General features: G+C 43.4%; 1 protein-coding gene across 1 annotated transcript; it reads left to right on the top strand.

The window, feature by feature from the left end:
* Positions 1 to 26,623, top strand: sncaip (synuclein, alpha interacting protein). The gene is made up of 10 exons (XM_029722242.1): positions 1 to 103; positions 12,676 to 12,773; positions 13,055 to 13,127; positions 13,250 to 14,094; positions 14,205 to 14,384; positions 14,805 to 14,918; positions 16,296 to 16,421; positions 23,110 to 23,279; positions 25,154 to 25,243; positions 25,368 to 26,623. The coding sequence occupies exons 2-10, from the start codon at positions 12,717 to 12,719 to the stop codon at positions 26,365 to 26,367; spliced, it is 2,655 nt and encodes an 884-aa protein (XP_029578102.1). The 5' UTR covers positions 1 to 103; positions 12,676 to 12,716; the 3' UTR covers positions 26,368 to 26,623.
* Positions 26,624 to 26,945: the final 322 nt, after the last annotated feature.

Raw genomic sequence — 26,945 nt, forward strand, 5'->3', positions numbered from 1 at the left:
AGACGCTGGTCCAGTCTGGGACCTCAAAAACAGCTGGAATCTGGAACTGAGCCTAGAAAATAGTCGAAGACAAAACCTGGGCATTAGCTAACTGAGCTAAAAGGTATTGTAAACGAAAACAAGAATTTTTTATAATGTTATATATTAAGCTATATGAGATTGTGTTTGTTGAATACTTGTGTAGGTATCTGCATCCCTCTTTTTGATGACCTGATTCGTTTCCAACTGCTCGCTAGCTAACGTTAGCTAAAAGGCTAACCTGCTTGCCTTGAGATGCTGGGGTCGATGGTCATACCACAGAATGGTGATACTTGCTCAATTAGCTAGCAGTCAGACCTTTTTCCCCATGTCCAATTTTCACTGCCTATACTGCATGTTAATTAGCTTGCTAGTTAGACATTTAACGTTTGATGTAACTAACGTTAGCTAGCTATTTGTTTTCCAAATACCAGCCAGCCATCAAGCTAGCTAGCTAACTAGGGACTCCCTAAAAACACACCACTCCGCACGAAGATATTTTCTTAGCAGGTTCGGAAAATATTTTCGCTTATTACAAGCTTCACTCCGTTGATCTACGTGGGTGGAGTGGGATTTTGTAGTAGGAGACACCTTTTGGTAGTGTGCAACTGCAGCCTGCAATTCGGGGCGTTGCTGCATGTTCAGGAATGCCCCCCGTCGAGCATCCCATTGGTTCCTTCATGAACACTGCTCATCGAGCGCCCCCATTTGTTCCTCAATGACTGCCAGGAGGCTAGGGCGACACCATGTCCTAGCTAGCTAACCCCCCCCCCCCAAAAAAAAAATCAAAAAAATGTAATTTATTTTAGACCGGTCTAAAGAAGCATGATATGAAGGAAATGTAGTTTATTTCAGAAGAACAGAATAGCTTACTCTGAGTTGTCCTTATGTTAGGTCCTGATCTGGCTTTGCCAAATAGCTGTGGGCTACTCTAGTTCATTTAGCAGACAAGATTTGCTTAGAATTCCGTGGCATTATTTTATAGTATGAAGAATGAGAAAAAAGAAGAAACCCGAATACTGCTCTTGATAGTATCACTGCTCTTTAATAAGCTTTACTTATCGTCAGAGCTTTCTAGAATACAATTGAAGGATACAATTGAACAAAGCTGAGTAAAATAGAAAGGATATTTTCTCCAAACGATTTGATGGAGTGCGCACATGCAGCTATTCTGTGTTGAGCGGTTAACAAAGAAATGGGTGTTGCTGTGTGCTTAATTTAGAGTTATTAATGTAACTTTAGTTGTTCTACAAATGTTGGGCTATATGTTTTGATGTTTAATACATTGTAAGGCTGCATGATGCGACTCTAATGATGATTTGAAAAAACTTGCTTGAAAGGCATGAGCTCTGCTTTGTTTTTTGCGCAGGCTGTACACACTTCATCAGTCACTCATTCACAATTTGACAAACACTTGATGATGCCTAGAATTTCATAGCGGCATCCCCTTTGTGTGGCTGTAATGCACCCTGAAAGAATCCATGCCTTTTGCAGCCAGTGGCCGTTGTGCCCTTCTCCCTGAGTGCTGCGTGCTCGGCAGCACCTCACTAACATGGCTCTCCATCAGGTGATCGGATCTTTCTCACAGGCTACAAGTGAAGACAGACACATCGGGGATGCAACTGCGGGCGTCCTTATCCAATTCCGAGGTGCATATTGAAGATATTGGAAGAACTGTCCACATTTACTTTTCGTCAGCCAACAAGATGAGTAGGCCTAACGAACAACAAAAGCCCTAGCCCATGTCAATCTATATCCCCCATAGTACAAAAGTTGACCTATTCTGTGTGAGAGAAATATTCCAAACATAGTCTGGGATAGTCGTGGGATGCGATAGATCTTCAATTAATACAACCACTAGCATCAAAAAACATGAATTACGCAATGTGGCTGACACAACAGATCAGAATGTTTAGCTTAAAATGTTGATAAACTATATTAGGCTATTTCTTCACATAAGCTCAGCAATGCGCACATGGCAGTAGGCTATAAGCGCAAATGTTCCATTTGTGGGAAAACACCATTCTCAAAAGTGACCGCAAATGCAATTATGCATGTAATGTTTTTATTTAGGGATGCACCGGTATGACATTTTTGGCCGATACCGATATCCGATATTTTCCTTGCCAAAAATACCCGATACCGATAACCAATATTAACATTTTTATTAACACACACTGACCAAAAAGTTATATTGTTGGCATTTACGTATGTCCCCATCACCAGTAAAACATAATCAAAATGTATTTATTTCACTTACTTGCTGTACTGTTTCGTTGTTCAGTCGTTTCATTCTCAACCAGGATTTCATCATACATGTCAAGCAGTGAAGTTTCAGCTCTGTCTGTCCGTGGCCTCTCTTCCTCGGTGCGCACTGTCACTGTCCGTTTCCATCTTGTCCAGCTGTGTATGTAACATTTCACGTAAACCCCGTTTCTTGTCTGCATCAAAGTAGCGGTCCTTGTACCTAGCATCGAGCATGGTGGCGACACCGTAAAGAGGCTCAGAGAGAATACCACCGAATCGCTTGTTCACAGCCTCGGGTACTTTTGTAAGTTTTAACCCCACGTCTGTGTAGGCAGTATTGTTGAGCAGGTGTTTCAATGCCATGAGAGGGTGTCACGTCTGCTGCAGACGCTGTTGATTAGCTTATTTCTCGAGTCAGTTGTTCGAATGGCGCTAGGAGTTTGTTCATGTTTCAAACATGTTCTCAAATGCCATTGAAATGGCAGCAGTGATATGAGAACCAGCATATTCTTGAGCATGCAATACGGCTTTCCTCAGTACGAAATCCGCGTCGACCCACTGTGCTGTCAGACTCAGCATGCTCATGGGGCTGACAACGCTGGTCCAAATTTCAGTCGTGACACCTTAGCAAGTAGCATAACGAATTCCATTATCTTGGCGTTAATGGATTTCGCCTTTGAGTTGTCTCTCAGAATTTTTCTTACTCTTTCAAATGACTGCTCAACTTGAACTTGTTTAGTTGTTGGAAGTGTGCGTATGTTTTTCTGCGTTTTGTTTTGTGTAGCGCTGTATTTTTCGTGGCGTCATTACGTCATCTACTTACGTAGGTACGTCAGCTTTGACATCGGTTTTGCAAATCAGCGTTAAACTAGACATCGGGCCGATGTTGGCATTTTTAGCTAATATCGTCCGATTTCGATATGCTCACCAATTATATCGTGCATCCCTACTTTATGAAAAACCATTTTCCACCCCCCATGCTAGTGGCTAATGCTTAGAAATGATAATCCCAGATATTGTGTATCGCTTTGAGCAAATCAGGTTGCAGTCTGTTGTCTACCCAAGGCTGAACGTAAGGCACAACATCAGAAGGTAGCATTCCTAGACATTAGCCACTCTAGCATGGTGGTGAAAATGGTGTTTCATAAAGAAAGTATGCATATTTTCCCAGTTTCTCTCTGCCTTCGCCCCGTTTAAAGCTAGTTAAGGAGGAATATGATGCCCCACTGGGGACACAAGTGTATTACTGGGAAGGCACATCAAGCCTTCCAAGGCTAACCTAAAATATTATTCCAGTTTGATTTACTGCTTGTGTATTCATTCATATATATCAGCTAAAAATAGAACGTTATCATGTTTTGGTCACAGAGTAAAAAAGCACATGGCTAGGTAGTTGTCTACAGTAGGTTCTACCATTTCACAATAGCCTATAATCACCTTTTTGGGTGGATTCTTATTGTTTGGTTTACTGTTTGAACAGTCGCTGAGATTATATTTGGTTAGTAATGTAAAATAGGCTACTTTGATGACTAGCCTATAGATCAGATCAAGGAACCAAGCGACAACACTGCCCCCTCAGCTGCGGAAGGAATGATATGGCGTGTCTCAATTTTCAGGTAGTAAGAGTATGTTGAATGCCGGAGCATATATTTTGTAACAAAAAACGACATTGCAACACTCTGTATCTTCCGTCTGCATAGAGCCTGTAGTAAGCGTGACCCTTTACTTGAACTCAGCCTAATTCTCCTAACCTGCTACGTACATTCTCCTAACCTGTTACGAAAAAGTCACTTTCGGTCATAGCTGTATTGAAGTGGCATGTTTTAGGCTATTCCAGCTAGGGAACGGGACTTGGCGGTTATTACTAATTACCACAGCCACAAAATCAAAATTGTCTATATTGTAAAAATTCATAAAAAGAAACATATGATTTTTGGTCTTTATTTAAAGTTAGGGTTAGGCATACAGTTAACAGTGTGGTTAAGGTCAGGTTTAAGATCAGATTTTATGAAGCAACATTTTTGAAATAGACAGGGTTTATGGCTGTGGTAACTAGTGACGACCAGACTTAGCCTAGCTAGCGTAGTAGCCTGGACAGCCGCTAGTGTGCGCTATAGATAGTGGAGATCCATAGCGCCCATTAGCGGCTTCCAAGGCTATTAGCGGCTGGCCAGGCTATTATCTTGTTTTAAGATGGCGCCGAAGAACATGGCTGATGTTTTGCATTCTCCCAACCAGTTGTGCGATTTTGTTCGTTTTTTTGCGTTTTGTGTAACTTATTTTTTTACTTATTGTGTACATAATGTTGCTGCTACCATCTCTTATGACCGAAAAAAATAACTTCTCGACATCAGAACAGCAATTACTCACCGCGGACTGGAAGAAACTTTTTCCTTTAACGAGTCCGATGAGAAGGATATCCTGATTTCACTGGAACAGGCCCAGATCCCCGCCTTTTGAGTGAAGAAAAGACACAGGAAAGGGGTCGCGGATCGGGCATCCTTCTGAAGATCCGTAGTCGAGCAAGTAAACTTCCACTGCCATCCGTTCTTCTTGCTAACGTGCAGTCATTGGATAATAAAATTGATGACCGACGATTAAGATTATCCTACCAACGGGACATTAAAAACTGTAACATCTTATGTTTCACCGAGGCGTGGCTGAAAGAAGATACGGACAATATAGAGCTATCAGGATTTTCCATGCACCGGCAGAACAGAGAAGAAGCTACTTCTGGTAAGACGAGGGGTGGGGAGGGGGGTCTATTTGTCAATAACAGCTGGTGCGTGATGTCTAATATTAAACCAAATTGAACATGTTTCATTATTTATTTGAGGCTAAATTGATAGTATTTATGTATTATATTAAGTTAAAATAAGTGTTCATTCAGTATTGTTGTAATTGTCATTGTTACAAATAAATAAATTAAAAAAATTGGCCGATTAACCTGTTGGGGCTAGGGGGCAGTATTTGCACGGCCGGATAAAAAACATACCCGATTTAATCTGGTTACTACTCCTGCCCAGTAACTAGAATATGCATATAATTATTGGCTTTGGATAGAAAACACCCTAAAGTTTCTAAAACTGTTTGAATGGTGTCTGTGAGTATAACAGAACTCATTTGGCAGGCCAAAACCTGAGAAGATTCCTTACAGGAAGTGGCCTGTCTGACCATTTCTTGCCCTCCTTGATCATCTCTAACAAAAACAGGGGTCTCTGGCATGACGTGACACTTCCTACGGCTCCCATAGGCTCTCAGAACCCGGGAAAAAGCTGAATGACGTAATTCAAGGCCCAGGCTGAAACACACTAGCGCGTTTGGCAAGTGCTCTATCAGAGGGCCATCAGACTGAGGCTCGTGCATGAGGGGATAGCATGCTTTTACTTTCACTCTCTTTGTAATAAAAAACGATTTCCCGGTCGGAATATTATCGCTTTTTTTACGAGAAAAATGGCATAAAAATGGATTTTAAACAGCGGTTGACATGCTTCGAAGTACGGTAATGGAATATTTAGAATTTTTTTGTCACGAAATGCGTCGTGCTCGTAACCCTTATTTACCCTTTCGGATAGTGTCTTGAACGCACGAACAAAACGCCGCTGTTTGAACATAACTATGGATTATTTGGGACCAAACCAACATTTGTTATTGAAGTAGAAGTCCTGGGAGTGCATTCTGACGAAGACAGCAAAGGTAATAACATTTTTCTTATAGTAAATCTGACTTTGGTGAGTGCTAAACTTGCTGGGTGTCTAAATAGCTAGCCCTGTGATGCCGGGCTATCTACTTAGAATATTGCAAAATGTGATTTCACCGAAAAGCTATTTTAAAATCGGACATATCGAGTGCATAGAGGAGTTCTGTATCTATAATTCTTAAAATAATTGTTATGTTTTTTGTGAACGTTTATCGTGAGTAATTTAGTAAATTCACCGGAAGTGTTTGGTGGGAATGCTAGTCACCTGCTAATGTAAAAAGCTATTTTTTGATATAAATATGAACTTGATTGAACAAAACATGCATGTATTGTATAACATAATGTCCTAAGATTGTCATCTAATGAAGATCATCAAAGGTTAGTGCTGCATTTAGCTGTGGTTTGGGTTTATGTGACATATGCTAGCTTGAAAAATGGGTGTCTGATTATTTCTGGCTGGGTACTCTGCTGACATAATCTAATGTTTTGCTTTCGTTGTAAAGCCTTTTTGAAATCGACAGTGTGGTTAGATTAACGAGAGTCTTGTCTTTAAAATGCTGTAAAATAGTCATATGTTTGAGAAATTGAAGTAATAGCATTTCTAAGGTATTTGAATAACGCGCCACGGGATTCAACTGGCTGTTGAGTAGGTGGGACGCTAGCCCAGAGAGGTTAATCGGTATCGACGGTTTTTGGTCCTCCAATAATCGGTATCGGCGTTGAAAAATCATAATCGGTCAACCTCTAGTGCGAACGGCCCAGTACATCACTGGGGCCAAGCTTCCTGCCATCCAGGACCTATATAATAGGCGGTGTCAGGGGTAAGCCCATAAAATTCTCATGGACTCCAGTCACTCAAGTCATAGACTGTTTTCTTTGCTACCGCACGGCAAGTGGTACAGGAGTGCCAAGTCTAGGACAAAGAGGCTCCTCAACAGCTTCTACCCCCAAGCCATAAGACTGCTGAACAATTAATAAAATCATCACTGGACAATTTACATTGACCCCCCCCCCTCCCTTTTGTACACTGCTGCTACTCATTGTTCATTGTCAATGCGTAGTCACTTCACCCCCACCTACATGTACAAATTACCTCAACTAATGTCACGTCCTGACCAGTAAAAGGGGTTGTTTGTTATTGTAGTTTGGTCAGAGCGTGGCAGGGAGTGTTTGTTTTATGTGTTTCGTTTTTTTGGTTAATGTTCTATGTTAGTATATTTCTATGTTCGTTCTAGTTTTTCTATTTCTATGTTTAGTTTATTGGGTTGGCCTTCAATTGGAGGCAGCTGTTCCTTGTTGCCTCTAATTGAAGGTCCTATTTAGTAGGGGTGGTTTTTTTCATGGGTTTTTGTGGGTAGTTGTTCCATGTTTAGCGTTTAGCGTGACAGGACTGTCGTCGTTGTTTGTTATTTTGTTTTGTGTTCACGTTCCTTCAATAAAAGAAGATGAGTTCACACATTCCCGCTGCGCCTTGGTCTAATCAGTACGACGAGCGTGACAACTAACCTGTATCCCGCACACTGACTCGATACCGGTGCCCCCTGTATAAAACCTCATTAGTTATTCTTATTGTTACTTTTTTATTATTACTTTTTATTTTAGTCTACTTGGTAAATATTTTCTTAACTCCTCTTCTTGATCTGCACTGTTGGTTAAGGGCTTGTAAGTAAGCATTTCACGGTAAGGTCTACACTTGTTGTATTCAGCGCATGTGACAACGTTTGATTTGTAGCCCATTAACCTAAAGTAGCAGGCATAAATTTAATGCCTGAATCTAGATCTCCTTCATACAGGTCTTGACTAGTAGAAAAAAAACTGTCAGGGGAGGTTTTCTTCTGCACTGTTCAACCGAACCAGTAAATGAGGAGGACTTAAGATGTGTCACCTTGTTGATGTCCAAAAGCAGAAGCTTGCTTTTCATTTCCCCTGAAAACCGGAACATCCGATTGTTGGGGACTCGGCAGAGGCTTGTAGCCCATAACCCAATTAGCAACAATAATTAGCTAGGTTTAAGGAAACGAAAACATAATTGCACTTTTTATACTTACATTCAATCTGGGGTTCATATTCAGTAATATTTGTAATGCTTGATATGTAGTGCATTCAGAAAGTATTCAGTCCCCTGGATTTTTCTCTCTCCAAATTATCTAAAATGGATTAAATAGATGTTTTTCCTTCATCAATCTACAAACAATACCCCGTAATGACAAAACAGAAACATTTTTTTAGAAATATTTACACATTTATATAAAAAAAAAACGGAAATATCACATTTGTATAAGTATTCAGGCCCTTTACGCAGTACTTTGTTGAAACACCTTTGGCAGCGATTACAGCCTCAAGTCTTCTTGGGTATGACTCTACAAGCTTGGCACACCTGTATTTGGGGAGTTTCTCCCATTCTTCTCTGCAGATCCTCTCCAGCTCTGTCAGGTTGGATGGGATGCGTCGCTGCACAGCTATTCTCAGGTCTCTCCAGAGATGTTCGATTGGGTTCAAGTCCGGGCTCTGGCTGGGCCACTCAAGGACATTCAGAGACTTGTCCCAAAGCCACTCCTGCATTGTCTTGGCTTTGTGCTTAAGGTCTTTGTCCTGTTGGAAGGTGAACCTTCGCCCCAGTCTGAGGTCCTGAGCGCACCGGAGCAGGTTTTCATCAAGGATCTCTCTGTAGTTTGCTCTGTTCATCTTTCCCCTGATCCTGACTAGTCTCCCAGTCCCTGCCGCTGAGAAACATCCCCACAGCATGATGCTGCCACCACCATGCTTCACCGTAGGGATGGTGCCAGGTTTCCTCCAGACGTGTCTCTTGGCATTCAGGCCATAGAGTTCAATCTTGGTTTCATTTATCAGACCAGAGAATCTTGTTTCTCATGGTCTGAGATTCCTTTAGGTGCCTTTTGGCAAACTCGTAGCGGGCTGTCGTGCCTTTTACTGAAGAGTGGCTTCTATCTGGCCACTCTACGATAAAGGCATGATTGGTGGAGTGCTGCAGAGATGGTTGACCTTCTGGAAGTTTCTCCATAGAGGAACGCTGGAGCTCTGTCAGAGTCACCATGGGGTTCTTGGTTACCTCCCTGACCAAGGCCCTTCTCCCTCGATTGTTCAGTTTGGCCGGGCGGACAGCTCTAGGAAGAGTCTTGGGGGTTCCAAACTTCTTCCATTTAAGAATGATGGAGGCTACGGTGTTCTTGGGGACCTTCAATGTTGCAGACATTTTTTTGGTACCCTTCCCCAGATCTGTGCCTCGACATAATCCTGTCTTGGAGCTCTATGGACAATTCCTTCAACTTCATGGTTTGGTTTTTGCTCTGACATGCACTGTCAACTGTGGAGCCTTATATAGACAGGTGTGTGCCTTTCCAAATCATGTCCAGTTAATTGAATTGTAGCTTTAACTAGCTACTGACTTTAGAAAGCTTTTCAGTTTGCACATGATCTAGCCTATATTTTCATTTATATTAATTTAGCTAATAGGCTAATCTTGTAATGAATGAAAAGGCAGCCTATTATTTATAGATTTCCCGACAGCCAATGAACTGTAATCCTAGACCTACATTCTCAGATTATGCAGTTCCTGACACAATATTGGCAGCCATACAGTTTCCACAGGAAATGCTGGTTTTCATTCTTCTCTCAATATCTGCATCCCAAGTGGCACCCTATTCCAGACCCTATGTAGTGCACTTCCTTTGACCAGGGCCCACATGGTATCGCACAAAATAGGGAATGGGATGCCATTTTGTGACAAGTGTAGCCTAAGTCATTGAGGCTGCCTGAATCCAGTGTGTGGATTCAGGCACCATTGTTTTCAAGATTCAAGGCAATAATTTTCTGTAACACTGCTAGGGCTGGCCTCAACTAAAAAAAATCTTGGTTGACCGAGAGTCGTCCTCTTCTTTCGACCAATCGATTGGTCTAAATGTTTAAACGTATTTTTCCATATCTAGACAGATGCACCTTATTTGTGTCTATAAAATCAACAACATATGCACTGAGCTTGTCTAATGCTTTACGCATTAATTTGATTAATTAAGACACACAAATGAAACAAAGAGCTCGGTGGTTACGCTGTTAAAAAAAAAAGACAGCGAGTGCCTGTGTGACTGGCTCACATTGTCTTGCTCTCCTCCCTACTGCAGCGAAAAGGCACCACAGCACAGCAAGTGTTTATTTCCTCTGTCCGTGCTGAAGCTGCAACATCATTTCAGCCATTTAGTTTCTTACTTGTTTGTGACTGAAAAGTTCTGTTACCGTAATCCCTAATTTGTTTTGGGATTATTCTACAATGTAGATTATTCCCTCAACCCTTGCTCTCTTTGCGTGAAACATGTAAGCATCGCATGTATGTCACCAATAGGACCTGACCTATAGCCTTTCATGATCACATCAATAAATTGGTTATAACCTCAACACGTGACAGCAACATGGATGATGACGAAGTGAAAAATAAACTCGAAACAGGTGAATGTTTAATGGTTGCTGAGGAGGGAAAGGGGAAGTCAGATCTGTGGAAGACATTTGACTTAGTTGTGGAAACTACTGGAGATCAAGAAAAAGGAGGGTATAGGAGCACCCGTTGCGTGAGTATTATGTGTGCCAAACAGCTGCTGTTAGATTACAATATTATTACTTTTTCTGACCATTAAGAAAGTGTAAACAACACTAAATAAATAAGTGTACCAGAGTCTGTTCTAATGAGGGAAAAATAAATATATAAAGCCTTTATTTCAGCAGACTAAAAACAGTTGCATGCATTCGTGAATTGCGGTTTATTTATTTGTTTAGGCTAATTATTCAAGGCACCCTTTTATTTAATTTTAAAACTAAAATGCTTCATTGCATTTCAAAGCATGTTTGTATCCTATACCGTTTGATGGCATGAACAAATAAATGATTGATTGATATCGTAGCCTATATATTGAGCTATAGGCCTAAGTAAGACTAAACAGGATGCGCTCTTAATCTTACAGCTCGATGGTGGTTACACATGGCTATTATAATGATCATAATAACAATAAGAAGTAGATCAAGAAAAAGGAGGGTATATGAGCAAGAGCTGTGTCCATTACAATATTTTTTTCTGCCTGTTTGCAACAGTGTAAACAACACTAAATCAATTTGTAAGTAATACCAGTCTGTTCTAACAAAAATTGTAAAGCCTTTATTACAGCATAGCACAGATTAAAACAGCTGAATCTGGGGAATTGCTTTATCCAACATTTTGCCATTTGCATGAGGCTTGGTGCTCACGGAATCAGTAGGCTATTAAACAAACACTCAAACAGGCAACAGAAGCAAGATCTGTCTTATTTCTGTAGATATACCGTACCAGTCAAAAGTTTGGACACCTACTCATTCAAGTGTTTTTCATTATTTTTACTATTTTCTACATTGTAGAATAATAGTGAAGATATAAACTATGAAATAACACGTATGGAATCATGTAGTAACTGAAAGTGTTAAACAAATCAAAATATATTTGCGATTCTTCAAAGTAGCCACCCTTTGCCTTTGACAGCTTTGCACACTCTTGGTATTCTCTCAACCAGCTTCATGAGGAATGCATTTCAATTAACAGGTGTGCCTTGTTAAAAGATCATTTGTGGAATTTCTTTCCTTCTTAACGCGTTTGAGCCAATCAGTTGTGTTGTGTCAAGGTAGGGGTGGTATACAGAAGATTTGTCCATATTATGGCAAGAACAGCTCAAATAATAAAGAGAACAGCTCAAAGTTTGGATGTCTTCACTATTATTCTACAATGTAGAAAATAGTCTAAATAAACAGTGGGTATGACCAATTTTGACTGATACTGTATATGGATGATTTATAAAGCCAGGCACATATAACAGTTAGGCTATTGATTATAGGCCTAATTAATTCAGGGTTTATTCTCTCAATTTTCTTAGACAATTAGGCTAAGGAAGGGCTGTTTCCTCGTCTCTGCTGCTTCTGCCTCCGCTGCATTGTTCTCAATCCCAATATGCTGGTTAACTTTGCTATTATGCATATAGCAACAAAGAGAAAGGTGTCAATTCTACGGGACACTGAAGATTATGTTTCAGAACTGCGGACAGCAACCGTATCCAAAATAATATTTGATTTATTCGTGTAGCACCATTATTTTTACATAATACAACCATATACAATTTCAGTATCACATGTCTTATAGTGATGGGCTCTGCCATCCCCGTGGCCTCCGCAATGGATTAGTCCATTGAGACAGGTGCGAATCAGACGGGTGTCTTGTGCACCATGAAAAAGTAATCAAAGTTGCGACTGCTTGACTAAAGAAATCTGTCGCCCAACAGCCTATCGACCAATCAATCGACCAGTCAACTAAATGGGGTCAACCCTAAACACTGCACAGCTAATCACATTACGTTGAACATTCTAAGTGAGTCACCTAAAGGATTTAGCCTGTAGACGTTGATCAGCTTTGTTGGGTGACTTTTGGATCGAGACAGTTCAGCCACTCCAGGTCATAGAAACTTGGTCATCACAGATTTGCAGGAAGTGGCCTATAGTCAATTGTGTGTCCCAAATGGCATCCTATTGCCTATATAGTACCTTATGGGCCCTGGTCAAAAGTAGTGCACTCAATATGGAATAGGGTGCTATTTAAGACACAGTCCAGATCTATAAATCACAAAGTTGTCTTTACTTAGGCTGTAAATGAATGTGGAATGCTAATATCAGGCTTTATCAAACAGGTTGCTTCTCACTAGGGTGTCAAGAATAATGCTGACTGAAGATGGATGCTCCTGAGTACTTGGATTTGGATGAGATTGACTTCACTGATGATTCAGTGGTGAGTAAAAGTCCAAAACTCAGGTTGTTCTACAAGAAATAGTTACACACCATCTGGCTATGCCAGGGGATGTAATATAGTCTATGGGGCAGTTTCCTGGACACAGATTAAACCTAATCTCCATTGAGTTTGCTTTTTAGTCCAGGACCAGTCTTAATCTGTGTCGTCTGGGGAAACCACCTCTGTATGAAGTACTTTCTAGGCTACAGTTGGCTAAATTAATATTTCAATGTAATAAGCGCTTATAAACATACATGTTGATGGTCTCTTCCCTGTAAAAGTATTCTGTGACATCCTTGAAGAACATTCCAGAGCTGTCCAGAAGAAACGATGGTCAGGGAGAAGAAAGACAAGGTGTGGCCCGTAGGCTATTATTGTAAATGTATTCAAAAAAATGAATGCCTTATTATTTTGTAGCACTACAGGTAGCCTAAATGGCAGATAGAAACGTTTTTGTTTTATTTTACCATCTTTAGCCCCAGCCATCAACTGGAGCCGTGGTGTGTCGTCACATAGTGGCGGTGGAATCAAGCCGACCGGCATCGCCGACGTCCACAGCAAATTCCGACCTGTGAAGAGGGTCTCGCCACTCAAACATCAACCGGAGACCTCTGACAACGAGAGTGACAACGAGGCTCAGGCTCACAATGGGGAAGGCAGCAGCAAAGAAGAAGCCTCAGACAAAACACCTGCAGCCTGCGAAGGCCAGGGATTTAAAGCCAAGAGCATGGGTACCGGAGGAGCTCTTTTTGGGGAGCTGGAGCACTACGACCTGGACATGGATGAGATACTGGACGTGCCTTACATTAAATCCAGCCAACATGTCTCTACTCTTCCCAGAGTTCCCCATGACAAAAGGACGGTGGGCGGCGGTGGCAACGCCAGTGACAGGTGCCACGGCATTAAGACCTCAACACTTACCCACCCTGAGAGCCTTGCAAGTGTCACCCAGTACTGTATGCTTTCGCCCGTCAAGTGGTCTGATATGAGGAAGTTGAAATCTCTGGACCCGGACAATCACCGGCCACCCACTGGGGGCTATGACCACTCCACACCAGGATCACTTAGCTGTTCCTCTGCCTCAGACATGGATAAACTTTTAGCCAACAGGGCCTACCCAGAGACACAGGCACACAAGACAGGGGCTGACACCCCTGGGAGCAGCCAGGCTATGATGTTCCCCCTCCAGGGCTGTGCTGGGTCTAGGCAGGACAGCAGTAAGACCTGGAACGGTACAAGACTGCACGGAGAGTGTGATGACGAGACCAAGAAATCCCAGAACATCATCAATATCATCCGAGAGGGGCAGATTTCTCTGTTGGTAAGTCAACAGTATGGGGAAAAGCCATAATATAGTTGTAGGCTATATGAACAATACCATTTTGTATCAGCAACTCACTGAGTGTTTTTCCTGGTGTTCTCTGTCCACAGCCTCACCTGGCGGCTGATAACCTGGAGCTGATCCAGGACGAGGAGGGGAACAACCTGCTCCACATCTCTGCGTCCCAGGGCCACGCTGACTGCCTGCAGCACCTCACCTCCCTCATGGGAGAGGACTGCCTCAACGAGCGCAACAACCACCAGCTTACACCTGCTGGGCTCGGGGTGAAGGTGAGTGAGGGGTTAGAGATTGGGTCAGGGCCTCTAGAAAACCTAACTTGTGGACATGGCGAATCAACCATGTCCAATCATGTCCACCTAACATGTCAATCAAGGCAGACGTCTAGGTTTCATTCTAAATGGCACCCTATGGGCCCTGGTCTAAAGTACTGCGCTATATAGTGAAAAGGGTGCCATTTGGAACGAAGACCTACTAAAGTTGGTTGTTAGTTAAGACCTTGATATTCCTGTGGGGAAAGATGACACCATGTCTCCGGCTGTGCAAGTCTGGGTTTCGGATACATATCTGTATTTTTCGCATTTACCCTCTTTCATTCCTTGTCTTCAATAAAAGAGCATCAGGACAGTGTCTATATCAAACTGATCTACAGAATAACTTGTGCGTGTTTGCATGTGTTTGTGTGCGTGCAGAACGGCCATTTGGAGTGTGTGCGCTGGATGGTGAGTGAGACAGAGGCCATCGCCGAGCTGAGCTGTAGCCGAGAGCACCCCAGTCTCATCCACTACGCAGCCCGCTATGGACAGGTGAGGGAGACGCACACTGTTTTATAACCCTATCATTGGGGAAATCATAAACAGTCACTTTTATTCGACAAGCACATTTACATGTACCAGGAACCGAAAATACAGTCCGAATTGAGACACAAGAACCTACCGTAAATTCCGGACTATAAGCCGCAACAATGACGCGGCTAATATATGGATTTTTCCCGCTTTCAATTTTCTTTTCTCCAAAAAAACACATTCTGTGACGTGCTCAGTTTTTTGGCAGCATGAAGCTTTCATTAGACCAATGAAATTGCCGAACGGGTTAAGGTCAAACAACCTTTTAGTTTACTGTTTAGATTAAATCGAGCGCTCTCAAACTTCCCATCATTCTGATTACGGTAGTAATTTTGTCACCCTCATCATGGCAAAGACACGGAGAAATGCATATGATGCAGCTTTCAAGTTGAAGGCGATTGATCTAGCTGTTGGAAAAGGAAATAGAGCTGCTGCACGGGAGCTTGGTCTTAATGAGTCGATGATAAGACATTGGAAACAGCAGCGTGAGGAATTGACTCAGTGCAAAAAGACAACTAAAGCTTACTGCTAATTTTTTATTTTTTGTTACAAGCCGTGTTTCGTTAAAGCCTGTGTAAAGTTCATTTGTTTCAATGTACCGGTAGGCACCTGCGGCTTATAGACATGTGCGGCTTATTTATGTTCAAAATATATATATTTTTTTTATTCAGTGGGTGCGGCTTATATTCAGGTGCGCTTAATAGTCCGGAAATTACGGTACACGTAATCTACATACAGTATATACAACATAGATACAGTAAAAACAAAACAAATACACATAAGAGATATTACAGTATTGTGTATATTATATATCTAACTTTTTGGGCAACCTGACCAATTCACATAGAAATGTGGGTTATAGATCTGCCATTCTTATTGAAAGCAAGTCTAAGAAGTGGTAGATCTGTTCTATGTGCACTATTTCAATGCTTTGTGTGCTTAAGTTTAGTTTTTGAGTCTTTTACTTTCAGGTTTTGTACACCAGCTGAAAATACAATATTTTTGGTGATGGAAAAGTTATTTCACAGCTGTTTAGATGAGACAATGATTCTCTACACTATACTTGCTTGTTTTGTAAAATATACACTGAAATTAGGCTATTAAGTTAACTATTAGAATTTTAGCAACCAGGAAATGGCAGAGCGATTTCTGCGTAGTGCATCTTTTATGTGTGGAAATATATACAGTATATTGCAGTGTGGTCACCACTGCAGCATTTCTGTCACCGCAATATCTATCCACACTTAATATTGTATTGTATGACTTTTGAATCCCATTTTCTTTAATCTTTTTTTGTATATATTTTGTCCTTTTGGATGTTCATGATCTCTCTTTTAGGAAAAGGTTCTGCTATGGCTGCTCCAATTCATGCAAGAGCAAGCCATTTCTCTGGACGAAGTGGACCAGTACGGAAACAGTGCAGTGCATGTAGCTGCTCAGTACGGCCATCTCACTTGCATTCAGGTATGTGGTCCTCTGTGGCTGTTGGTAAAGCATGGTGCCTTCGAACAAGGTATGGTAGTAGGTGCTAGGCGCACCGGTTTATGTCAAGAACTGAAATGCTGGGTTTTTCACACTCAACTGTTTGCCGTGTGCTTCAAAAATGTTATTTTTGAAGATATCGATTCTTTAGCTCTCCCCCCCCCCCCCCCCCCCCAAAAAAAATATATATATACAGTGGGGAGAACAAGTATTTGATACACTACCGATTTTGCAGGTTTTCCTACTTACAAAGCATGTAGAGGTCTGTAGTTTTTATCATATGTACACTTCAACTGTGAGAGACGGAATCTAAAACAAAAATCCTGAAAATCACATTGTATGATTTTTAAGTAATTGATTTGCATTTTATTGCATGACATAAGTATTTGATACATCAGAAAAGCAGAACTTAATATTTGGTACAGAAACCTTTGTTTGCAATTACAGAGATCATACGTTTCCTGTAGTTCTTGACCAGGTTTGCACACACTGCAGCAGGGATTTTGGCCCACTCCTCCATATAGACCTTCTCCAGATCCTTCAGGTTTCGGGGCTGTCGCTGGGCAATACGGACTTTCAGCTCCCTCCAAAGATTTTCTATTGGTTTCAGGTCTGGAGACTGGCTAGGCCACTCCAGGACCTTGAGATGCTTCTTACGGAGCCACTCCTTAGTTGCCCTGGCTGTGTGTTTCAGGTCGTTGTCATGCTGGAAGACCCAGCCACGACCCATCTTCAATGCTCTTACTGAGGGAAGGAGGTTGTTGGCCAAGATCTTGCGATACATGGCTCCATCCATCCTCCCCTCAATACGGTGCAGTCGTCCTGTCCCCTTTGCAGAAAAGCATCCCCAAAGAATGATGTTTCCGCCTCCATGCTTCAAAGAATGATGTTTCCACCTCCATGCTTCACGGTTGGGATGGTGTTCTTGGGGTTGTACTCATCCTTCTTCTTCCTCCAAACACGGCGAGTGGAGTTTAGACCATAAAGTTCTATTTTTGTCTCATCAGACCACATGACCTTCTCCCATTCCTGCTCTGGATCATCCAGATGGTTATTGGCAAACTTCAGACGGGCCTGGACATGCTGGCTTGAGCAGGGGGACCTTGCGTGCGCTGCAGGATTTTAATCCACGACGGCGTTGTGTGTTACTAATGGTTTTCTTTGAGACTGTGGTCCCAGCTCTCTTCAGGTCATTGACCAGGTCCTGTCGTGTAGTTCTGTGCTGATCCCTCACCTTCCTCATGATCATTGATGCCCCACGAGGTGAGATATTGCATGGAGCCCCAGACCGAGGGTGATTGACCGTCATCTTGAACTTCCATTTTCTAATAATTGCGCCAACAGTTGTTGCCTTCTCACCAAGCTGCTTGCCTATTGTCCTGTAGCCCATCCCAGCCTTGTGCAGGTCTACAATTTTATCCCTGATGTCCTTACACAGCTCTCTGGTCTTGGCCATTGTGGAGAGGTTGGAGTCTGTTTGATTGAGTGTGTGGACAGGTGTCTTTTGTACAGGTAACGAGTTCAAACAGGTGCAGATAATACAGGTAATGAGTGGAGAACCAGAGGGCTTCTTAAAGAAAAACTAACAGGTCTGTGAGAGCCGAAATTCATACTGGTTGGTAGGTGATCAAATACTTATGTCATGCAATAAAATGCTAATTAATTACTTAAAAATCATACAATGTGATTTTCCGGATTTTTGTTTTAGATTCCGTCTCTCACAGTTGAAGTGTACCTATGATAAAAAATTACAGACCTCTACATGCTTTGTAAGTAGGAAAACCTGCAAAATTGGCAGTGTATCAAATACTTGTTCTCCCCGCTGTACATACTGAACAAAAATATAAACGCAACGTGCAACAATTTCAAAGATTTTACTGAGTAACAAATATGGATTTCACATGACTGGGCAGGGTAGCGCAGCCATTGGTGGGCCTGGGAGGGCATAGGCCAGGAGATGCCAAATATATTTATGTTAATTAATGGTCAATTACTGTGACACCGGAAGTTATTTGCTTGACATTCACCGGCTGATAACATTTTGTGACTGCCGTTATGTCGTTATTAAAGATTGAAAAAAGCAAGGGGCCTAAACAGCTACCCTGGGGAATTCCTGATTCTACCTGGATTATTTTTGAGGCTTCTATTAAAGAACACCCTCTGTGTTCTGTTAGTCAAGTAACTCTTTATCCACATTGTAGCAGGGGGTGTAAAGCAATAACACATAAGTTTTTCCAGCAGCAGAATGATCGATAATGTAAAGAACATGTCAACACCTCTAACAAGACAGCACCCACAATCATTTTATCATCAATTTCTCTCAGCCAATCATCAGTCTTTTGTGTAAGTGCTGTGCTTGTTGAGTATCCTTCCCTATAAGTGTGCTGAAAGTCTGTCAATTTGTGTACTGTGAAATAGCATTGTATCTGGTCAAACACCATTTTTTCCAGAAGTTTACTAAGGGTTGGTAACAGGCTGATTGGTCAGCTATTTGAGCCAGTAAAGGGGGCTTTTATTATTCTTGGGTAGCGGAATGACTTTAGCTTCCCTCCAGGCCTGAGGGAACACATTTTCTAGTAGGCTTAAATTACATTTACATTTACGTCATTTAGCAGACGCTCTTATCCAGAGCGACTTACAAATTGGTGCATTCACCTTATGATATCCAGTGGAACAACCACTTTACAATAGTACATCTATATCTTTTTTGGGGGGGGGTAGAAGGATTACTTTATCCTATCCCAGGTATTCCTTAAAGAGGTGGGGTTTCAGGTGTCTCCGGAACGTGGTGATTGACTCCGCTGTCCTGGCGTCGTGAGGGAGCTTGTTCCACCATTGGGGTGCCAGAGCAGCGAACCGTTTTAACTGGGCTGAGCGGGAACTGTGCTTCCGCAGAGGTAGGGAGGCGAGCAGGCCAGAGGTGGATGAACGCAGTGCCCTTCTTTGGGTGTAGGGACTGATCAGAGCCTGAAGGTACGGAGGTGCCGTTCCCCTCACAGCTCCGTAGGCAAGCACCATGGTCTTGTAGCAGATGCGAGCTTCAACTGGAAGCCAGTGGAGTGTGCGGAGGAGCGGGGTGACGTGAGAGAACTTGGGAAGGTTGAACACCAGACGGGCTGCGGCGTTCTGGATGAGTTGTAGGGGTTTAATGGCACAGGCAGGGAGCCCCGCCAACAGCGAGTTGCAGTAATCCAAGACAAGTGCCTTGATTAGGACCTGCGCCGCTTCCTGTGTGAGGCAGGGTCGTACTCTGCGAATGTTGTAGAGCATGAACCTACAGGATCGGGTCACCGCCTTGATGTTAGCGGAGAACGACAGGGTGTTGTCCAGGGTCACGCCAAGGCTCTTAGCACTCTGGGAGGAGGACACAATGGAGTTGTCAACCGTAATGGCGAGATCATGGAACGGGCAGTCCTTACCCGGGAGGAAGCGCAGCTCCGTCTTGCCGAGGTTCAGCTTGAGGTGGTGATCCGTCATCCACACTGATATGTTTGCCAGACATGCAGAGATGCGATTCGCCACCTGGTTATCAGAAGGGGGAAAAGAGAAGATTAATTGTGTGTCGTCTGCGTAGCAATGATAGGAGAGACCATGTGAGGATATGACAGAGCCAAGTGACTTGGTGTATAGCGAGAATAGGAGAGGGCCTAGAACCCTGAGGGACACCAGTGGTGAGAGCACATGGTGCGCAGACGGATTCTCGCCACGCCACCTGGTAGGAGCGATCTGTCAGGTAGGACGCAATCCAAGAGTGAGCCGCGCCGGAGATGCCCAACTCGGAGAGGGTGCAGAGGAGGATCTGATGGTTCACAGTATCAAAGGCAGCAGATTGTTCTCATCCTTCTAGACCTGAGGAGAGAGAGTTAGCTTTAGCAGTGCGGAGAGCCTCCGTGACACAGAGAAGAGCAGTCTCAGTTGAATGACCTGTCTTGAAACCTGACTGATTTGGATCAAGAAGGTCATTCTGAGAGAGATAGCAAGAGAGCTGGCCAAGGACGGCACGCTCAAGAGTTTTGGAGAGGAAAGAAAGAAGGGATACTGGTCTGTAGTTGTTGACATCGGAGGGATCGAGTGTAGGTTTTTTGAGAAGGGGTGCAACTCTCGCTCTTGAAGACAGAATGGACGTAGCCAGCGGTCAAGGATGAGTTGATAGGTGAGGTAAGGGAGAAGGTCTCCGGAAATGGTCTGGAGAAGAGAGGAGGGGATAGGGTCAAGCGGGCAGGTTGTTGGGCGGCCGGCCGTCACAAGTCGCAAGATTTCATCTGGAGAGAGAGGGGAGAAATAGGTCAAAGCATAGGGTAGGGCAATGTGAGCAGGACCAGCGGTGTCGTTTGACTTAACAAACGAGGATCGGATGTCGTCAACCTTCTTTTCAAAATGGTTGACAAAGTCATCCGCAGAGAGGGAGGGGGGGAGGGGGAGGAGGATTCAGGAGGGAGGAGAAGGTAGCAAAGAGCTTCCTAGGGTTAGAGGCAGATGCTTGGAATTTAGAGTGGTAGAAAATGGCTTTAGCAGCAGAAACAGAGGAAGAAAATGTGGAGAGGAGGGAGTGAAAAGATGCCAGGTCTGCAGGGAGGCTAGTTTTCCTCCATTTCCGCTCGGCTGCCCGGAGCCCTGTTCTGTGAGCTCGCAATGAGTCGTCAAGCCACGGAGCAGGAGGGGAGGACCGAGCCGGCCGGGAGGATAGGGGACATAGAGAGTCAAAGGATGCAGAAAGGGAGGAGAGGAGGGTTGAGGAGGCAGAATCAGGAGATTGGTTGGAGAAGGATTGAGCAGAGGGAAGAGATGATAGGATGGAAGAGGAGAGAGTAGCAGGAGAGAGAGCGAAGGTTGCGACGGCGCAATACCATCTGAGTAGGGGCAGAGTGAGTAGTGTTGGAGGAGAGCGAGAGGGAAAAGGATTCAAGGTAGTGGTCGGAGACTTGGAGGGGAGTTGCAGTGACATTAGTAGAAAAACAGTATCTAGTAAAGATGAGGTCAAGCGTATTGCCTGCCTTGTGAGTAGGGGGGCGGTGATAGGGTGAGGCCAAAAGAGGAGAGGAGTGGAAAGAAGGAGGCAGAGAGAAATGAGTCAAAGGTAGACGTAGGGAGGTTAGTCACCCAGAATTGTGAGGGGTGAGCCATCCTCAGCAAAGGAACTTATCAAGGCGTCAAGCTCATTGATGAACTCTCCAAGGGAACCTGGAGGGCGATAAATGATAAGGATTTTATGCTTGAATGGGCTAGAGACTGTGACAGCATGGAATTCAAAGGAGGAGATAGACAGATGGGTCAGGGGAGAAAGAGAGAATGTCCACTTGGGAGAGATGAGGATTCCAGTCCCACCACCCCGCTGACCAGATGCTCTCGGGGTATGCGAGAACACGTGGTCAGACGAGGAGAGAGCAGTAGGAGTAGCAGTGTTTTCTGTGGTAATCCATGTTTCCGTCAGCGCCAAGAAGTCAAGGGTCTGGAGGGTAGCATAGGCTAAATTAAAGATATGGCAAATAGGAGTGATAATATCGTCTGCTATGATCCTCAGTAATTTTCCATCCAGATTGTCAGACACCGGTGGCTTGTCATTGTTGATAGACAACAATACTTTTTTCACCTCTTCCACACTGACTTTACGGAATTCTTAAATACTATTCTTGTCTTTCATAATTTGGTCCGATATACTCGGATGTGTAGTGGTCAGCATTTGTTGCTGGTATGTCATCCCCAAGTTTGCTTATCTTGCCAATGGAAAAAGTAATTAAAGTAGTTGGCAATATCAGTGGGCTTTGTGATGAATAAGCCATCTGATTCAATGAATGAGGGCGCCGAGTAGTTTTTTTTTTTTTTTTTTCATTTAAGGTGCCCCAAAGCTTTTTACTATCATTTTTTATATCATTTTTATTTACTTTAGTCACATGATTTCTTCATTTGAAGTACATTTGCCAACCAGACTTATTTGCCATACTTTTGCCTCATCCCTCTCAACCATACCATTTTTAAGTTCCTCTTTGGTCCAAGAGGATCTAACAGTTTTTACAGTCATTATATTACTGGGTGCATGCTTATTAGTAACTGGAATAAGCAATTTCGTAAATGTGTCAAGTGCAGCGTCTGGTTGCTCCTGGCTTGCTGAATCAACAGTAGGAAACAAATCAGGAGTAATATATCCGGCCCGCCTCCTCATTCTATTGTGCCCTTGTCTGTAAAAGAGAGGATCTGGACTTTAGACTGTGCTTTTACAAAGTAGAATGAGGATGCGGGCTGGATATACTACTCATGATTAGTGTCCTGCTGTTGATTCAGCAAGCCAGACGTATCAAAAGTATGGTCGGTGACCACATTAACTATGTTTCAGAGAGACAAGCTGGGCCTAGGAAATATTGAAAACACTGTTTTACTTTGTTTCTGCACTTCTATGTACGTTAGAGAATACAGATTTCATTTGCATGTTTTGTTGTTAAACTAAGTTGTTTTAGAGAAAGAATACTGGACGATAAGGACATTTGTAAATTTACTTTTTGGATGTTTGCCCATCCGTTTGCACAAAATGCTTTCTGTACCATTTTCTTGAACATCTATTCATTCTTTTTGTAAGGCTTCAATGCCATTTCAGACACTACTAACAGCCGATAGGTCTTTGTTTTGGAGCTCCTACTACATGAACTGACAAAGCAGCATGTCTTTCTTTCCTCAGACCCTGGTGGAGTACGGCTCCAACGTCACAGTGCAGAACCAGGGCGGCGAGAGGCCTTCCCAGAGCGCTGAGCGGCAGGGCCACACCACCTGCGCCCGCTACCTGGTAGTGGTGGAGACGTGCATGTCGCTGGCCTCCCAGGTGGTCAAGCTCACCAAGCAGCTCAACGAGTGAGTGGGAGGTTCCTGTCTGACTCTTTTGATCTGTCCCAAAAAGCATCCTATTGCATACATAGTGCACTACTTTTGACCAGAGGCCTATGGGTCCTGGTCAGAAGTAGTTCCCTATATAGGGAGCAGGGTGTTATTCGGGATGCGGTCTTTAACTCACCTCAGATTACTTGTGTTGTCTGAAATTACTTCTGTTCCCTATATAGTACTATTAGCAGAGTTCTGGATTTGAGTCACATGACTTGGACTCGAGTCTCAAATTTGATGACTTGAGACTCAACTTAATAGAAAAGAAAAGAACGTAATACTTGATGTGGACTCTCAAGATTTGAGACTGATGACTTGAAATTATCCGGCCAGGTTTTGTAACATTTTGTCACTCATTGTGGCACAGAGTCTCCGTGGATCACTCTCCGTGCAGCCAGAGACAGTAGCCACAGCATCGCCTTAGCAAAAAAGGCAACAGATTGGCTAGTGAAATGCACACTCGACCCTCACACCCTCAACACAGGTCGGGTGAGCTAGCGAACAGATTGATGATTTGCTGTACAGGTGCAGCGCAAACATGAAATGGTAGTGAGAGAGGATTGACATAATAAATAAATATGCAGCTCCCCCAAAAATTGGTGATCAAGAATATTAACTGCAGGCAAGGCTAGTGGTTAAGAACGTTGGGCCAGTAACAGAAAGGTTGTTGGTTTGAGTCCTCGAGCTGACTAGATGAAAAATCTGTCTGCCCTTGAGCAAGGCACTTAACCCAAATTGCTCCTGTAAGTCGCTCTGGATAAGTGCATCTGTTCAGTAATTAAAATGTAAATGAAAGTTCACCAGCAATGGGGCATCAAGGAACAATTAATAGCATAGGCTTACTGGTCTTTTGGTATGTCGAAAGTGCTTGAAATTTATAGTTTACTTATGAATCTTGCATTTGGAATTTGATGTTAAAATTTGTTATTACTGTGGCGCAATTCTCGCCAGTGTAGAGCTTTGTTTTCTTGTCAAAATGGTTGCTGTTGCTTTCACATGTTTTAAATGCATACATGGTAAATCTAAGTTTCATCTAATCTGACAATAATTGGTAGCATTTCATCATTCCATGCCCGTACTGTTTATTGCAACACTTGGACTTTGCTGTTTGATGCGATACATTTTAATTGACCATTTCTTACACTCTGAGGCGGCGCGAGGTTTATTGTTCACATGAGGATTTGTGAGACTCATGTGGTGGAAGTTCTGTTTTTTTAATTCAATGTATCGTTTCCTTTGTTCATATTTCCTTGTTTATGTCGGAGTTCCGTGTATCTGTGTCCTATGTCTCTGTCATTCTAGTTGCGTCCACCTCAGTGTGCATTCTAGGCTACGTGGACTGTGCGCCACACTTTGGAGTCAGTACGTTGCACGAGAGAAAATTATTGTTCCATGTAGTGATGTGTATTATTAATAGTGATGAAATATTATTAATAATCAATAAGTCTGATGAAGACGTATGTACCATTGTTACAACACTTGTGACTCGAATAACAGTGTCTTGGTCTCACCTCTGGCTATCAGTGCACTTCGTCTCTGGTCAGAAGTAGTGCACTACATGGGGAATAGGGCGCCATTTGGGATGCACATAAACCTAGTCTTTACACCAATGTGGATAAAAATAAATAATAATTTCTTTAAAAAGGTGTAATAACCGCAGCATTTCAGAAAATGTACATTTTTAGCATGCAAACCTCTATACGTTTTGGAAATGGAGATGCACTGAGGATTTTCAGGAGGTTCATTTTACTGAATCGATGTTTTATAAATTAAGATTTCCATAGCTGGTTAATTTACCTTGCCTGCATGTCAGTGTTATCATTATATATTGTTCCAAAAATTTTCAGACAAGCAACAAAGACGAATGCTCTACAGAATCAAGTTCAGCTACACCTGGATCCCTCAAAAGCAGAGGGAACTTTGCCACGATCACCCAGGTCTGATCTTCCACCACATACTGTACTATACTGTACACCATTCACCGTCTACACATTGATTACAAGCACGTACATGTAAATTAAATATACCCAAATCAGTCATTTCTGTCTTTTTGATGATCAGCTCCCATGTTCCGTCTGTGGAGGCGTGGCCTGAGATGACCCTGACCGCAGAGGGGACCCCCGGGGATGGCCACTGGATCCTGAGGCAGAGGAGCGTCGACTCAGACACCGTCCTGCGCCAACTGCTGGGTAAAGACATCTCAGACAAGGTGTGCACCAAGGAGAAGCTGTCCCTGGAGTTCCAGGAGGGCTCCAGAGCGGGGCCTCCTAGTCTGAACGGGTCCAACCCTGGGCCCCTGCGCAGGATGGGGGTGGTGGAAAGACGGGAGCTGAAGCTGGCCAGACTCAAGCAGATCATGCAGCGCTCTCTCAGCGAGTCCGACTCGGACACCTACCCCCCTGAAGAGGCCAAACATGGCCCCCCCCCAGGGGTGCGCCTAGAGAGACCCAGCCACCTGCCCATCGCAGAGAGCGAGGAGCCTGTCGGCAGCCTGCATCTGGGCATGAAGAAGCACACCTCGACCACCGAGCACAAGTCAGCTTTCGCCCTCAGCACCTCCAAGTCCATGGATGGATACCCCTCGCCCACATCGGACAAAAGCGAGCTTGACGCTGACGGGAAACCGGAGGCCGGTGGAGATTTCCCCGACTACAACAATGGACAAAAGATCACGACGAGCCCCAAAAGTGCACTCAAATCGCCTACCTCTCGAAGGAAGACCTCCCAGAACCTGAAACTGAGGGTGACCTTTGATGAGCAGGTGGTTCACAAGACGGGACCACCAGAGAGTGAGCCGCCCAAGGGTGCCCACAGTAAAGAAGGAGCCGGAGGTAGGACTCCTACAGGGTCCGAGACGGTGAAGCGCCCGTTCGGGACATTCCGCTCCCTAATGGAATCGCTGAGTGGAAATCAGAACAGCAACAATAATAATGTCCAAACGTCTCCCTCTGTCAAACAGTCAAGCTGTGGTGTGTCCCAGGGCTCGCCTGGCAGGAAAACTGATGTTAAAACCAGTCCATGTGGGCACTCCAAGGGCAAGAGCAAAGCTAGTGCTGTTTAGGGGCCTTTTTTTTTTTTTTAAGGACAAAATAAAAAAGCATTGTACTTTCTCTCACAGTATTTGATCAACTTGACAATTTTTTGTAACTGAAGTCTCCTCTGAAGTATCCAATACAATTGTATTAGAGTATGTATACTTATGCACACACAGTTATACCATTGGTAATACAATCTGTGGTTTTTCACATGCACTTAATGTGCACTAGCACAAAGCGTATACACTGAATAAAAATATAAACGCAACATGCAACAATTTCAAATATTTTACTGAGTTACTGTTATCAGGAAATCACTCAATTGAAATGAATTCATTAGCCACTAATCTATGAATGTCACATGACTGGGAATAGAGATTTCCATCTGTTGGTCACAGATACCTTAAAAAAAAGGGTGGGGGCGTGGATCACAAAACCAGTCAGTATCTGGTTTAACCACAATTTGCCTCATGCAATGTGACATCTCCTTCACATAGAGTTGATCAGACAGTTGATTGTAGCCTGTGGAATGTTGTCCCACTCCTCTTCAATGGCTGTGTGAAGTTGCTGGAAATTGGCGGAACATGGAACATGCTGTCGATCC

This window comes from Salmo trutta, chromosome 29 (assembly GCF_901001165.1).
Source record: "Salmo trutta chromosome 29, fSalTru1.1, whole genome shotgun sequence".
NCBI lineage: Eukaryota > Metazoa > Chordata > Actinopteri > Salmoniformes > Salmonidae > Salmo > Salmo trutta.

Coding starts and splice junctions, on each gene's coding strand:
- sncaip (XM_029722242.1), top strand. CDS start 12,717: ATGGATGCTCCTGAGTACTTGGATTTGGATGAGATTGACTTCACTGAT. Junction 14,385..14,804: donor CTGCTGGGCTCGGGGTGAAG/GTGAGTGAGGGG, acceptor GTGTGCGTGCAG/AACGGCCATTTGGAGTGTGT. Junction 25,244..25,367: donor ACTTTGCCACGATCACCCAG/GTCTGATCTTCC, acceptor TTTGATGATCAG/CTCCCATGTTCCGTCTGTGG.